Raw genomic sequence first — 13,937 nt, 5'->3', positions numbered from 1 at the left:
AGGTAGCGAGTAGTCGGCCTTCTTCTCTTTGCGGAGGACAGCAGTGGTCGATTCTTTCATGCCCATTGGGATGGTGCCGTTGGTTAGCATTCTTGTTATTGCTTCCGCCATGTCTTCCTTAAGGTCCTCTTGAAGGTAATTTAGAAGTAGGGAAACCGTGCAGTTTGAATCAAGTCTTAGGAACGATGTGTGCAGCTGTACATTATCTTTGCTTAACTTTTGGGTTTGATTCTGCAAAAAGATTTACCATGTAGGTGGTAGGGGGTCCATCTTTGGTTGCGCTATTTGATCCCTGCATCCATGGCTGACATGACCAACCCAACTTGGTTATGCAAGTCCCACAACGGGACCGGTGGTCGAAGGTTAATTTAACCACAGACAATACTTGTAAGACAAACGTAGGCTTGTGCGGAGGCGGCCTGGATTTATGCCGCTGGCTGCCATGTGGCGCTGAGACGCAATTTACTTTCAAAGCTATGAGCCTGATCAGGATTCGACATGCTGGGACGGAACAGACTGTCCTATTGGGGAATGGCGGTGGGTATAGAGCAATTAGCAAGCGGTGCAGAGCTGATCTTGTCAAGTTTGACAAGTTTGATGAAACAGATATGGCTTACGCCCGAAAGCAGCTGCTGATAAACACCGAACATGTTGATAAAGATGAGTGTTCATCATGAAGTTGTCACTTATGTACAGCCTAGGCGGAAGAGCAACTGAAACGGTCGCATTGGAAACGAGAGATACAATCGAGCTATTACCTCTTCTGGAGCGCGCTGAAGGACCCTCTGATGGTGCGCACCGAAGGAAAGCTAAGATGTAGAAGCATCTGTCCGGATATAGAAATGGAGATCAGAAAGTGGGAAAGGCTGTTGAATTCATATCACATCCCCGTTTGGACAGAGAGCCAAGACAGTATCCAAGAGCGGCCATGCTAGATAGACCCTTCGATTCAAAGCTTTTGACAAGCCAGAGACATGCAACTGCCGTTATCCCTAAGATCGGTTCTAGATTAATGCATGCCTTTCCTTCCGACCCCGGTGTGATTTGATAATGATCGTCGAGCAAGGTCCCTGGTGTGATGTAGCCATTCTGCACTTTTCCGCTGGGGAGATTGCCAGCAGTGACGTGGAGAATTCATTTGTCTGCTTGTAAGCTTCTGCAATTTTCCGATATGTAGCAGGTCACTCTATCGTATGTATGAACTGCAGCAGGACATGGGTGGTGGCAGCAGCAATCTTTTCCTGTGCCGATCCTGCATTGTAGTTGCCGTTGTTCTGGACGCAGCAAGCAGCAAGCAGGCCGATCATCTTCTGACAAATCGCATTTCTTCCCATTACATTCCTGAATGTCCCCGTCTCGGTCAATAGGATCTCATGTTTTCTCGCGGGCTTAAGGTCTTTCGATGGAGACGTCGAAATCGGCTGCGCTCTGTCATTCTGAAGTCAACGCATGGTTTCATCACGCAATATTTGCGCCCCACTGGAGTTTACCTGAAGAATAACTGTTCCTGCTACTTGAATGTGCAGAAGCATCGATAATTACATGCTCTAGCTCCCTGATAATGAACGAGCTCGATGCCGTCGTGGATTCCTGCACTCGTTGAGAGATGCCCTTGTTGTGAGTGTTGGGGTAAAGGTGTATGCGCGCTCGGCGTCTTGACAAACAGACGCAGGACAAGATGGCCCTCAGGATCCTGCAGAGTTGCAAACTGGCGGCACACTCTTCTTCGAGCTGTACGTTAAATTCGTGCGAAAATATGAAGACCTTTTAATCTACATGGCATTAACCAAGTTCCTGAATTGTCCGAGACCCCGCCGCCACTAAGAGTACTTACTGAGCCATTCTCGTTTGCTTGGCCGGTGTAGACCCCCCAACAAGCAAATGTATCCGCAGGGCAGAGCCTGAAAGAGCCTGTGTCAACCGCGGAAACTTAGAGGTCCTCAGAGGAGTCCAGATCTTGCAGACGGGCTCTGTGGACGAGCTGAAAGGTGTCCTTGGTGATTATTTCCTTTTACTAGGTGCGCGGAGAGGTACGCAAGCGGCTCAAGGAATAGCTCTGGTGGTAGTAGATACAGATCTCAAGAGGGGTCCAGGTGAAGCCGAAATTGGCTGATGCGGCTGCAGCGCTGAAGTCGGGCAATGCGAGAAATTTGGTTGCGAAATCATAGGCCAGCAGGCCGGGCGCTTTTGTGGAGTTGGGTGGCCACGTTTGAAACCCATCAATCGAAGGTCCTCGAATCACGGAACTTTGATGCACCGCAGCGGATATCACCAGAGAGAATACCTAAGTTGCACATATTACTGGTCTTAGCCAGCATGTTGTCACCCCTTGATACATAATCTCATGGTATGGCTCGCGACAGAAAGTAATTCTGACAATTGCCTTATATTCCTGTACTGGAATTGTATCCAATATCGAAAAAACAATGAGTGTGGGCATACAACAATGCGTATAGGGGCCTCCATGGTAAGGGCTGTCACGGTCACCACCTGCAATCTATAGTTGGGAAGGGTAGATCGATGGCCCTCGAATCTCCTCAGCTGCCCTGATCTATCCGCGTTCCTATACGTAATCTCTGAATAGTCTTATCTATCCCAGTATAATACAATGCAGCTCCAAGGCCTAGATCTGAGTGCTCCTAGGTCTCACTGTTCCAGGTAGTAGAAAGGCCTCCAGTGCTAACACATTCCCCTGTGATCGTTATGCTGTGTCGTGGTCGAGAGAAGCTAAGTGCAGGGTTGCAGACTCATGTATCAACGCTTATTACATCTCTTTCCGATTCGCCGCGCACTGTTCCGTCACTGACATCTCTACAAGCTAGAGAGCGCACAGTGTGAATGTACGCACGCTGCACCTACTCAGGCCTGTATCTTGGACACTGAGCCAAGCGTAGAGGCAAAATCAAAATTGAAACATCAGTTTCTTCTCTGCTATTGTGAAAGAAAAGCAAAAAAAGAAAGAGTAAAAGTAAGTGCCCCCACTGAGGTTCGAACACGTAGGGGCAAACACAAAAGGTCAAAAAGAAAACGCAAAAAGGAATTCGGCCAACCGGCTACCTAAGGCACCTGTTAGCACTGTTCGTTAATGAAAGGTATCGTAATTACGGAGTATATATAGGGCAAAAAGACGTAGGATAGAAAGACATAGTACATCTGTGACCCTCTTAGACTTCACTATCACATGCAGCGACACGGAAAGGCTGGGAGTATCTTGCTCAGAGGCAAACGGTGATAACGGTTACATGACCGACCGTGATGTCAATTACAAATACCTCAGCTCTCTACTGGCTCGACAGGAGTACCTAATATCACAGGCTCAGGTGAGAATGCAGACCTTGTCGACGAGAATCTCAGTAATGTCACTACACAGATCACCACCATCGTCAGTTGGTACGAATTATCATGTCTCCGAAGGTTCATTGCGCCGGCGGTCTTGAGACTATGAGCATTCTGATTATGCAGAGCCTTAATGGGTACAAGGCGCCTACACGAACACTGCTGCTATTACGAAAACAAGCTGCCTGACTGTGTTGTGTTCGCCTTCGGCTCTTTACGCCAACATTACTCTCTCAATGCCCTTGGGGCAGTTTTGTACCATCAGAGAGACTGATATGGGGTGTTATTACCGGTAACCTTAGGCAGCATGGTACAGCGCATCTTATGTACTTCGCTCTAGAGGAGTTTGAAGGTGTGTTGTGGTAGGGAAGAGTACAGCACCCGGCAGCGAGCGTAGGTGACTATCAAGGACCTGTGGCCCAGTTTCTACTACGCAGAATTAAATTCAATTCGATTGTTGTCACAGTTTCGTGAGTATCCAGCGCTAATCCGAAGCGCTTCCTATAGGATCCCGCAAGACGCCCTTGATAACTTTTCTGCCAATGCATAGGGATATAACAGAAAGGAGACAGTATCATATAACAGTTTGGGCTGTTAGCATCTCGGACAAGATGCGTGATCTCAAGGTTCAGCATTGAGATGCAGGAACAGGTTAGGTCGACTTCGAGTCAGAATACATCACATTAGAGGCATTGGTGAGTCTCAGGCATATGTCTAGATCCAAATCAGGTCAGTCAGTGGTGCGCAATGCCTGGCGAATGCGTGGATACTATGAATACAGTCTTCATGGCCGTTGAGCTTGAGACACGGAAGAACCAGAGTTGGGACGTTAGAGATCGAGGACAATGATCGCCAGAATCTATTCAATTATTCCGCACACCCAAATAAACCGATAGGCCTCGAGAACAGTCTCTGACCCTACTTCGTACGCAATTCCTTCAATGATGCAACCAATGTCTGTTGCAATCAGCGAGGCTCCAATAATATAATTCTGAATATGCAATATGGACCATTCTATGGGTAGATTTAGTTTGGGGATAAGGTCACTTTTGCGACGGTGAGACACTATGTAGATCTATATCGATGAATGGCGTTGCGAGTAGAGATATCGGGCGTCTTTAGAGTTCAATATCCAAAGGTCAGGGAAGCAAGTACCATTCACCTTCAGATATAGTCCAAAAGGAAGATATTGCAGGACCTTGCAACCTACCATACTAATCAATCTTCAAGACGCTTTTTCCATTGACAACTGGTTTACCGCCAGTTCACGCTAGCTTCAGCCCTATCACCGGCAATACACACGGCCTGCATCCGGCTCAGGGGTTAAGGAATGCACAATTCTGCTGCCCCAGAATTTCGATCTGGGCCCATCCGAGTCGCCGTGCAACGAATCCCGGCACCATCTGACACGCACATCTAGACACTGCTTTCTGCAAATGTCGCCAACGTGCATATGACGTTCCCTGGTCAGGAAACATTTTCCAGATTCCCACCTCGGCATGCAAATCGCGCATGCCACAGTCCGATGGCTCATTTGTATATCTTGTCGGGGATGGATGTAGAAATGGAAATCACGATCGCTCGATAATGTGATTGCGCCTTTTGCTTCGCTCTGTTTTTCTTCCCCTCGTCCCTAGAACTTCGACTTCACCCAAGATGGGGGAGCGCTTATTAGTGCGATACTATCGCGACTCGAAGACCAGTTCAGTGCAGGCGATCGGGGGCCTGTCGGTACCAGACCTGGATTCGCGGTGTTCGAGCGAGTCGTCGAGGACGTTTGTGTCGTCAGCATCACCGCTCACAGAGGCCGTGAGTGATGGGTGGCCGCCGCAGGACGAGGGCCGAGCGGCGTGGGTGTTTCTTTTTGGGGCGAGCATCATAGAAGCTGTTAGTTGGGGTACAAGACGCATTCTTCGCAGGGCAAATCTCACCTGTTCAAATCGTGCTAACGAGAAACAGGATTTCCAGCATGCTTCGGCGTCTTCCGCGAGTACTACTTCACGCATCCACCATTCAAAGGCGTGAAGGTTCTCGCTGTGACGGGTGTGCTATCGGATGGCTGCCTGCAGATGTTGATGCCGCTGCTGCTTCTGTTTCTGAAACGTCATCCTCAGTTCAATAGGCGGATGATGTGGACTGGCCTTCTGTTTTGCGTTGTAGCCTGCATAGGGGCTTCGTTTTCCACCAAGGTAAGATCCCTCTCCCACATGTGTAAAGGAGCTAGTGCCGAAAAGGGCTTGAATAAGCAAGGTACAACATTTGAGTCCGATTGTTTGTCTGGCGTGCTGTACTGCTACAGGAGGGGGACAGCAGCCTGGGAGTTATACAGCTCTGCTACACCCGGGAGCTAGTTTCTCCGCCGCAGCCTCTACAATTTTCGATCCAATGCTGACGTATTGTTTCAAAAGGCATGGCAGATAATTGCAACACAAGGCGCCATCTACGGTATGGGCGCTGGATTCCTCTCCGCGCCTATCATTGTGCTGATGTCGGAGTGGTTTGACAAGCGCCAAAGCTTTGCGTACGGGATCATGTTCGGCTCTTCTGGGCTCTGTGGGTCGTTCATGCCGACTGTTTATTCAAAGCTCCTCCACGCATCCGGACAACGCTTTACGTTACTGGTCTACGGTTCTGGGGTGTTGGTTCTAACGACAGGCGCATTGTTGTGCGTCGGCCATCGAATACCCCTCAACGAGCGTGGGACTTTACACGAGGCCGAGAAGATGCATCCTCCGTCATCGAGCAACTACGACTTCTGGACCAAGGCTTCGTTTTGGTTGCTTGGTGGCTCGGTCATTGTTCAGGCGTGCGTGCTGAATTTACCAGCCATCTACCTCCCTTCGTTCGTCACGGATCTGCAGTACTCTCCGGCGCAGGGCGCCATTGCACTGAGCATGTTTAACCTTTCCACAGCTTCTGGGCAAGTTGGGTTCGGACTATTTGCGTAAGTCTTTACTGAGAATGCGGAAATGTTCTCGTTGATTAAGAGCCCGCAGAGATCATCGCAGTTCGTTCTACTCGACGCTCATAATGAGCACGATTGTGAGTGGGCTTTCTAGCCTTCTGTACTGGGGCGAAGTAAAGTCGCTTTCTGCATCTGTCATATTCGCCACAATGTATGGTGCATCTTCTGGTGGTTTCGGCATTCTGCGCAGTCGCTTTGCTGGCACGGTTGTTGGCGATAGCGGCGACAGAGAGCAGATCCTCATCGTGCTTGGTCTATTCACTGCAGCACGTGGGGCAGGAAATGTCGCTGGTGGTTTCATTGGGCAAGGGCTTGTCGATGAAGACATTTCTGTGCAATGGAGGTCGTATGGTCTGCAGAAGTGGATGCCTCTGATATTATTCGTCACCGCGGGTATGTTGCTAGCCGGCGCTCTTGGGGGGCTGCAGCAGGTACATCAACGTCTAGGGGCCAGGTGGAAGAACAGGAACCCCCAGTGGAAACGATCGTGGCCTAGGAGTATTGAAGATCTCAAGAGTAAACTATGACGGACTTTGTGAATACAGGGTACAGCCGTACATTTGGGAAGCGTCGCGCAACAGGGGCTGGTGACACCGATTGTACCTTGCACCTGTTGCAAGCGAACACGGTAGATGCAGCAGGATGCATCCCTCATTCTATAATCAGTTTTATATCCACTTATACTGCGTACAATTCCAGAAATGAAAGTAAGGGAACAATTTTACTTCACCACGTAGCCTGTGCGTTGCGCTCTCTTCAACATTCACCAACCAGTACCATGTCCATGTCCAAGGGGATCGATGTATATTATCGTGATGAAATCCAAATTGCTAACATGAAAAGAATTTAGATTAGATATCCTGGAGATCTTCTTGTGCCCACAAACCCTCTCCAGATACCGGAAGAGTCGAGAGTCGACATGAAGTCAATTTAGACATGCCAGCCATCCCAACAACACCCATGCTTACGTCGCACGAAGACGCAAGTCCAGATACATTGGGCAAAGGCCGAGTCCGAACAATCGAACAGGCCACGCAACCTACCAGTGTTCACTGCTGCATATGATAGAGTGGTACAAAGCGTGGAGGTGACAGAGCCCCGGACGAGTACATCCCACGCTGAGTGGGATGTTCTGATATAGATCTGCACGCTAATACGCTCGACATGTGTATAGATGAGAGGAGCATTCCGCAGCATGTGGGATATGTGTGTCAATCTGATTGGTATGTATTTTAGAGGACCTGCGTTATGAATAAGGCTGTGAGGGTTTTGTCGGCTCCTGCCGGTGTGAGACTACTGAGCACGTGGCTGTCCGTGGAAGATTGTTACTCCATGTCGTCTTGAACATACACATCTCCTCGTCCTCTCTTGTACTTTATCGTATCATTGTTGACCTGGACTGTTGCTCTGGAAAGCCAGATCCCTAGGGTCCCTCCAAATGGTGCATGGGTTGAATCTCCAAGCTCCACGATACTTCCTGCCGTAAACATAGTGGATTATATACGGCACAAAGAACGGTACGGGCGGAAAATTATGCATACCGCCCTCAAAGCTCCTGTCCGCAGTTCCAAAAACGAGTGGCGCGGTCCGATACTTCAAAGATGTCAGCAATACTAGGGAGCTGAGTGGTTCATCGCCATCTTCTCTTACGCTGTCTCCGGCCATCATGCGCTTCTCAAACTTCTTGTAGGCCTTCCGTATATCTTCATTGTCGTAGGGATGCAGGTCTCGCAGCGTGTTAATCTCGTCGCGCAGATGCGTAGTCAACGGGCCCGCGAAACCATCGATGAGCTCTTTGACCTTTCCCCCCTCATAATCTGCAGCCGAGCAGGTCCTAGCATACTCTTCGAACCTGATAAATCCTGGTGTAAAGGCTCGGTGCTGCTCGATGTTGAGTTCCATGATTCCTAGGACCCCAGTGATGCGCTCTATGTCGGGGAAGAACTCCGCCTCTTCGACGTCGTGGTGGTGATGCATGGATTCGCACCAGCACTGGCAGTACGTTAGGAAGTCCTGGACGGTTTCGGTGTCCTGGTGGGGGATTGCTGTCGCTTGGAGGTATATGGCGTTGAGACCGCGTATCATGCCGTTGTGGGCGAGTGCCATTTGCGTTGCGACATAGTTTGCCGCATGGGATGTCTACATAGAAAACTGTTCAGCGCTATACATGGAAGTAGTAGGATTGCATACATACATCTTTGGAAAACGCAATAGTCGAAATAAGGGGATATGGCTTGTCCACAGAGGTAGAAGACATGGTGATAGTCGTTAGCGATTTTGCGAAGGCATTCACAGGCCGATCATCTCAATACCAACAATCATCGAACTTTTAGACATTTATATACCGTTTGCTCTTGTCTGTATACACATCTCGATCCTCCCCTATCTCCGAACACGTATCGTAAGCACATCTCCATTCATCAGCACATGAAGTCCAAACATGACTTCACCACTGGAAGGCGGTCACAACTACATCATCTCACCAATCATCAAATGTCGGCCGGTTCGCCCGAGAATGAGCACTAATGCTCCCCCAGCCAATCCAGCCACTCAGACGCGATGCTTTGTTGGTGTGTCAGGGGTCCATATGCACGTCCGTTGGATAGGTTGTGCCGCGCAAGGGCAAATTGGTAGAGGAGAGTTGTCGCGCCGGCCTAATAATCGTGCCGACTCCACCACAGCATTAAGACCATCACCGACTTGAGTCCTAAAACAGATTTATATATAAAATAAACTGTGAAGTCGAACACGATTTAGGTTTTCCAGCACTTCCCTAACAGACATCTTACGAACAAACAACAATTGGCAATCTCATCTCTCTCACTTCTACTCCACCAAACACCTTTTCGCAACAATCATATATACAGACAACCATGAAAGTCCTCCTCATCGGCGCAACTGGCAACCTAGGTCTCCGCCTCGTAGCTGCACTCCTCACCCACAACCACACCGTCGTCGCATTCGTGCGCTCCGCCCAGAAACTGCAAAACCTCGTCCCGGAGTCAATATATCGCCAAATAAGTGTCGTCCAAGGCTCAGCGAAAGACTCCGATGCCATCAAACGTGCAATCCTAGACGCTAATTGCGATGCGGTAGTCAACACCGCGGGAGTAGCCGCCATGGCGCCCTGGGCGAAAGGCGACCTACCCGAGATCTTCAAAGCGGTCGTAGAAGGTGTGAAGGATGCAGGCGAGGAGAGGAAGAAGCCGTTGAGGACGTGGTTTCTAGCGGGGCAGTCGGTGCTGTGCTATCCAGGCACGCAGTCGATGCTTTCAGATTTGTTAGTTGATATCTGTCCTGGCAAATCTATCACATACGGAGTGTAGATCACGGTTTGACAGTTTGATATTAACGACAACACAGTATACCCATCTTCCTCGAGCACCGCCAGAACCTCTCCCTCCTGCATTCTCTTCCGCCCAACTCAATCGACTGGTCCCTCCTCTGTCCCAACACTATGATCCCCTCATCCGCAACCATCACCGTGCCCGCCTCGCCCACGTCGAAACTATCCGCCAGCGCAACCGTTCCGCCGTCGTGGAAGGACTCCTGGGTCCGCCACGTCCCGCTGCTTGGGAGAAGAGTGGTCTGCGCGATGAACGCGTCGAAGTATAAGACGACGCTGGAGCAGAATGCGGAGTTTATCGCGGCAGATTTGGAGGCGGGGCAGAGTCAGTGGAGCGGGAAGACGGTGGGTGTTATTGATGAGTCGAATGTGTGAGGGTCATGGGCGGGAGTGTGATTTAGAGCCTCTCTCCTTCTCTCTGTTTGACACCGTAGAACTGGGTTTTCAATTTGCGTATTTGATTTTTCTTGAGCGTGTAGGATTAATGGGATTGGCGTAAAGGGAGACTGTCACGGCTAAGTATCTCCTAATTTATAATCTCTAGACAGCGCAGATTTATATAAACGGGGGGATAGGGAGGAAACACAATCGTATCATGAACTTTCAGATCGATCTCCTGAAGTGTTTTATCTAAGACAGACAACATGTAACAAGCTACCAAAGTATAAAAATCATGGATTCGAGTTCCTATAATTCGCATTACATTGAGTGTGTGATGCGTGCCTACCTGGGTACCTGGTACGTCTCAGTGCTGTCCATTCCGCACCCTCAATAAAACATCGGACGATGGCGCACCTACACAGCGCAATTCTCCGATCTTTGGTCTTGATCGGTGAAAATAAGATGCATAGGTAAGCAGTAAAACCATCATATCTCGATTTATCTGATACGATAAGTTCATTTTGCCAATCAGAGGGGAGCTTGACTTGACCCCACCTAAGCTTACCTGGTTTGAGCTATGCTGGAGCTGTTCCGATAAGGAAGGTATAAGCACCCATCGTCACTGACCAGTAGCTGTAACCTTATGAGCGCCTTCCCTTTGACATTGAAGTAATAAGATTTCGCATTGAAGCAACACTTAATCGGCATTGTTGTTGATTTCATTCACCTCTGCATCCTAATAGAAGCGAACAACTATGAGCGTCCAAGAGTATCGCCAACACCGGCGTGACTGGTAAGCTGCCCCCCCTCCCACCCACAGAAGCTCCCCGCACTCGCGCCTTGCTGCTTCGCACATCACGTCCGCTCCACAACAAGTTCGCTCATTCCAAACCCCACCTGCGTGACAGCAAGCGCAAACAATCAGAACGGAAATCCAAGATATCCGCCCTCCCCTCAAGCTACCTATACCCTCTCTACCCGCACGAGCGCACGATACTCGGAAAGCCGATCCAAGACCTCGTACAAGATGTGCACGCGCAGATCACCGACCCCATCGACATCCTACGCGCGTACGGGAAAGTGTGCTTGAAGGCCCACGAGAAGACGAATTGCGTGACGGAGATACTGTTTCCCGAGGCGGAGGAGTGGGCAAAGTGGGAGGTTGATCTGAAGGGCCCGCTGGCTGGGATACCTGTGTCGCTGAAGGACTCGATACAGGTGAAGGGGTTCGATGTCTCGGTTGGGTTCTCATGCAATACTGGGAAACCTGCCGCTGAGGATGGGCCCATGGTGAGGCTTTTGAAAGATGCTGGTGCGGTTTTGTTCACCGGTGCCTATGAGGGTTGGAATTGTCTGACTGATGGTTCTAGGTGCGGTCCCTTTCGTGAAGACCAATCTCCCTACCACGCTTCTATCGTTCGAATCTACCAACGGCGTCTGGGGACGCACGTTGAATCCACACAATGCCAAATACTCACCGGGAGGTTCGACGGGCGGAGAGTCTGCATTGCTCGCGTTCGGGGGTAGTAGGATTGGAATCGGTTCCGACGTCGCTGGTTCGGTGCGCGTTCCTGCCCATTTCTCGGGCTGCTACTCGCTCCGTTGCTCCACGGGGCGGTGGCCCAAGATCGGTATGAACACCAGCATGCCTGGGCAGGAGGCCATCCCCAGTGTGTTCAGCCCCATGGCTAGGACGATGAATGATCTGAGTTATTTCACCAAGAGCTTGATCGGGATGCAGCCTTGGAAGTACGACTATACGGTCCATCCACTTGAGTGGAGGGAACACATCGCGGAGGAGTACAGGATAAAGGAGAAGCTGCGGATAGGCGTCATGCGAACAGATGGAGTCGTAGATCCAGCGCCTGCATGTGCCCGTGCCTTGGACAGCGTCGCGGAAGCGCTCGTCCAGGAAGGGCATGATGTGTTTGACGTGACTCCGCCGTCTCCGTACGAAGCCCTTTATCTAGCCTCTCAGTTGCTTCTCAGTGATGGCGGCGCGACATTCATGAACTTCTTCCGTTTTGGCGAATGGAACGATCCCGGTGCGGCGCAAATGGTGTACTACATGCGTCTCCCACGAGCGATCAAGTACCTCTACTACCTGTGGGTAAAGTATGTCCGTCGGGATAGTATCTGGGCTGGTTTACTGCGACACTGGTACCCAAAATCCGCGCACGAATACTGGCAACTTGCGTACAAGCGCGAGGCATACAAGGCCAAATTCTTCGATTGGTGGTCAGACGTTGCGAAGATGGACGCCATGATAACCCCACCCAATGCGACGCCCGCGGTACCTCATAATGGAATGCACGATGCTGTCAGTAGCTGTGGCTATACGTTTCTCTTCAATCTGGTGAGTCGCTTTGTGATCCGTCTGGGCTGCCACGAATGGCCTATGGTGTCTCCAATCCCAGGCCTGCTGATCTCTGCATAGTTGGACTATACTGCCGGCGTCATTCCTGTCACACACGTCGATCCCGTCAAAGACCAGCTGCCGGCGAGTTTCAACTTCCAGAAGCTGAACGGCGTTGCGAAAGGTGCGTACAAGCACTACGACGCGGAGAAGATGGCGGGCCTCCCCGTTGGAGTACAGGTCGTTGGGCGACGTCTGGAAGAGGAGAAGGTCCTCGCAATCATGGAGCGCGTGGAAGACTCGCTTGATAGACACGGCGGTGGGCGATACGAACTGTTGGAAGTTGAGTGATAACCGAAACGGTTCGTTTGGATTACGTTGGCCACGCTAATTCCTTCGAGAAGCCCGTTCGCGAATAGATAATGTGAGGCAATTAAGTGCAATCAATGTACAACGCAGCACAGTATTGCAATTACTGCAAGGCTGTCGTTTCTGGGCCTGGCCCTGTCTACCTGAGACTCAAGTGTCCGGAAATTTTACGACTGTGTCGGCAATTGGCGGATTCAATTCCAAATGCCTCCCTCGTGCCTGGATTTGAGTTGGACGGTGGAGTGGTGGAGGGATAAGATGATGGTGTCGGTGACGTTATTATGGAACCCTTTCCAATTCCCAAATATCCCCGAACTCAATTGCAAGGCTGCAAATCTTCCGGGTTCGGGGAGCTTGGGCGGATGGAGATGGAGCTGGAATAATGGGCCTCCTCAATCGTGCAGCCCTATCTATCCAAAACCGATAAGGCCGGGTGCGAAGGATACTGAATAAGAGGAGGACATTTGAATGAATAATGGTTGGAAATGTAGGAAGGGTCTCGTATGGCCTCGTATCTCGCTGGCTGGCTGGCTGGCTGGCTGGTAACGATTACAGCCCTACTGTGTAAGTGCGAGTAGGTACGTCTCTTTTGGTCATGAATCATGATTCGAACATGATCTGATTCCCAAGAGTGACGTCCCCTCCCCTCGGAAACCTCTTTCCTCTTCCTTCTGTTTACAAAGATCCAATTCCGTGACAATGCATCCATCCATGCCTAAGCGTGACACATCGGACCCAGCTCCCGTAAGCTCTGTTCCATGGCCCGTGCTCCTCCACCAAAAGTATTTGGAAGCATTGCATGCATCCCGTACACTATTTGTCTTCGAGGTCCTCCATACTCCATTAGCATCTTTGTACACACATTACCCACCACTTACATACCTTTGATAGAAAATGTACTACCATCCCAATTCCACACTATTTCCTCGTCTGTACCCGCAATTGGTGACAAATGAGAGAGACCATGACCGGTGCTGTCCATTACCCCTCCGCATCCGACCGTCCAATGGTGAACTGTGAACGCTGGCCCTGCCTCAACTCTTTTTTTTCATGCATTCTCTTTGGACGGGCATGGTGGTACCACTTCTCAAGTCCACGTCCCCTTGTCCCGCGCCAACCACGCCTATGGGTAAAACGGGCGCTTCTCTAATTATCTCAGGGTTCCGGGTCGATTCGATTATGGA

At 50.3% G+C, this 13,937-nt stretch overlaps 4 protein-coding genes across 4 annotated transcripts; 3 read left to right on the top strand and 1 right to left on the bottom strand.

Annotated features, from left to right (window-relative positions):
- Positions 1–4,992: 4,992 nt before the first annotated feature.
- Positions 4,993–6,828, top strand: BU24DRAFT_356070 (MFS general substrate transporter; the record flags this gene model as incomplete). Its single annotated transcript, XM_033523879.1, has 4 exons — positions 4,993–5,233; positions 5,296–5,525; positions 5,745–6,280; positions 6,333–6,828. 4 exons carry the CDS (start codon positions 4,993–4,995, stop codon positions 6,826–6,828), a joined length of 1,503 nt encoding a protein of 500 aa, XP_033378895.1.
- Positions 6,829–7,591: 763 nt separating this feature from the next.
- Positions 7,592–8,619, bottom strand: BU24DRAFT_60701 (uncharacterized protein). Its single transcript, XM_033534461.1, has 3 exons — positions 8,492–8,619; positions 7,952–8,440; positions 7,592–7,894 (listed from the first exon to the last, which is right to left on the bottom strand). Exons 1-3 carry the CDS (start codon positions 8,495–8,497, stop codon positions 7,685–7,687), a joined length of 705 nt encoding a protein of 234 aa, XP_033378894.1. The 5' UTR covers positions 8,498–8,619; the 3' UTR covers positions 7,592–7,684.
- A 371-nt stretch (positions 8,620–8,990) lies between these two features.
- On the top strand, positions 8,991–10,269 carry BU24DRAFT_427673 (NAD(P)-binding protein). Its single transcript, XM_033529273.1, has 2 exons — positions 8,991–9,581; positions 9,665–10,269. Exons 1-2 carry the CDS (start codon positions 9,175–9,177, stop codon positions 10,020–10,022), a joined length of 765 nt encoding a protein of 254 aa, XP_033378893.1. The 5' UTR covers positions 8,991–9,174; the 3' UTR covers positions 10,023–10,269.
- Positions 10,270–10,479: 210 nt separating this feature from the next.
- BU24DRAFT_444460 (amidase signature enzyme) lies at positions 10,480–12,735 on the top strand (the record flags this gene model as incomplete). Its single annotated transcript, XM_033530638.1, has 5 exons — positions 10,480–10,533; positions 10,597–10,821; positions 10,937–11,340; positions 11,399–12,384; positions 12,466–12,735. Exons 2-5 carry the CDS (start codon positions 10,784–10,786, stop codon positions 12,733–12,735), a joined length of 1,698 nt encoding a protein of 565 aa, XP_033378892.1. The 5' UTR covers positions 10,480–10,533; positions 10,597–10,783.
- Positions 12,736–13,937: the final 1,202 nt, after the last annotated feature.

Source organism: Aaosphaeria arxii (genome assembly GCF_010015735.1).
Source record: "Aaosphaeria arxii CBS 175.79 unplaced genomic scaffold BU24scaffold_11, whole genome shotgun sequence".
In the NCBI taxonomy this organism is placed as follows: Eukaryota; Fungi; Ascomycota; class Dothideomycetes; order Pleosporales; genus Aaosphaeria; species Aaosphaeria arxii.
The sequence above is the reverse complement of the archived record's forward strand: the minus strand, read 5'-3'. Positions and strand labels throughout refer to the sequence as shown.

Excerpts from the sequence above, each read along its gene's own strand:
- BU24DRAFT_60701 (XM_033534461.1), bottom strand. Across the intron at positions 7,895-7,951 it reads GCATGATGGCCGGAGACAGC|TATCGGACCGCGCCACTCGT; the intron begins GTAAGAGAAGAT and ends ACATCTTTGAAG.
- BU24DRAFT_427673 (XM_033529273.1), top strand. The coding sequence starts at position 9,175 with ATGAAAGTCCTCCTCATCGGCGCAACTGGCAACCTAGGTCTCCGCCTC. Across the intron at positions 9,582-9,664 it reads CAGTCGATGCTTTCAGATTT|TATACCCATCTTCCTCGAGC; the intron begins GTTAGTTGATAT and ends ACGACAACACAG.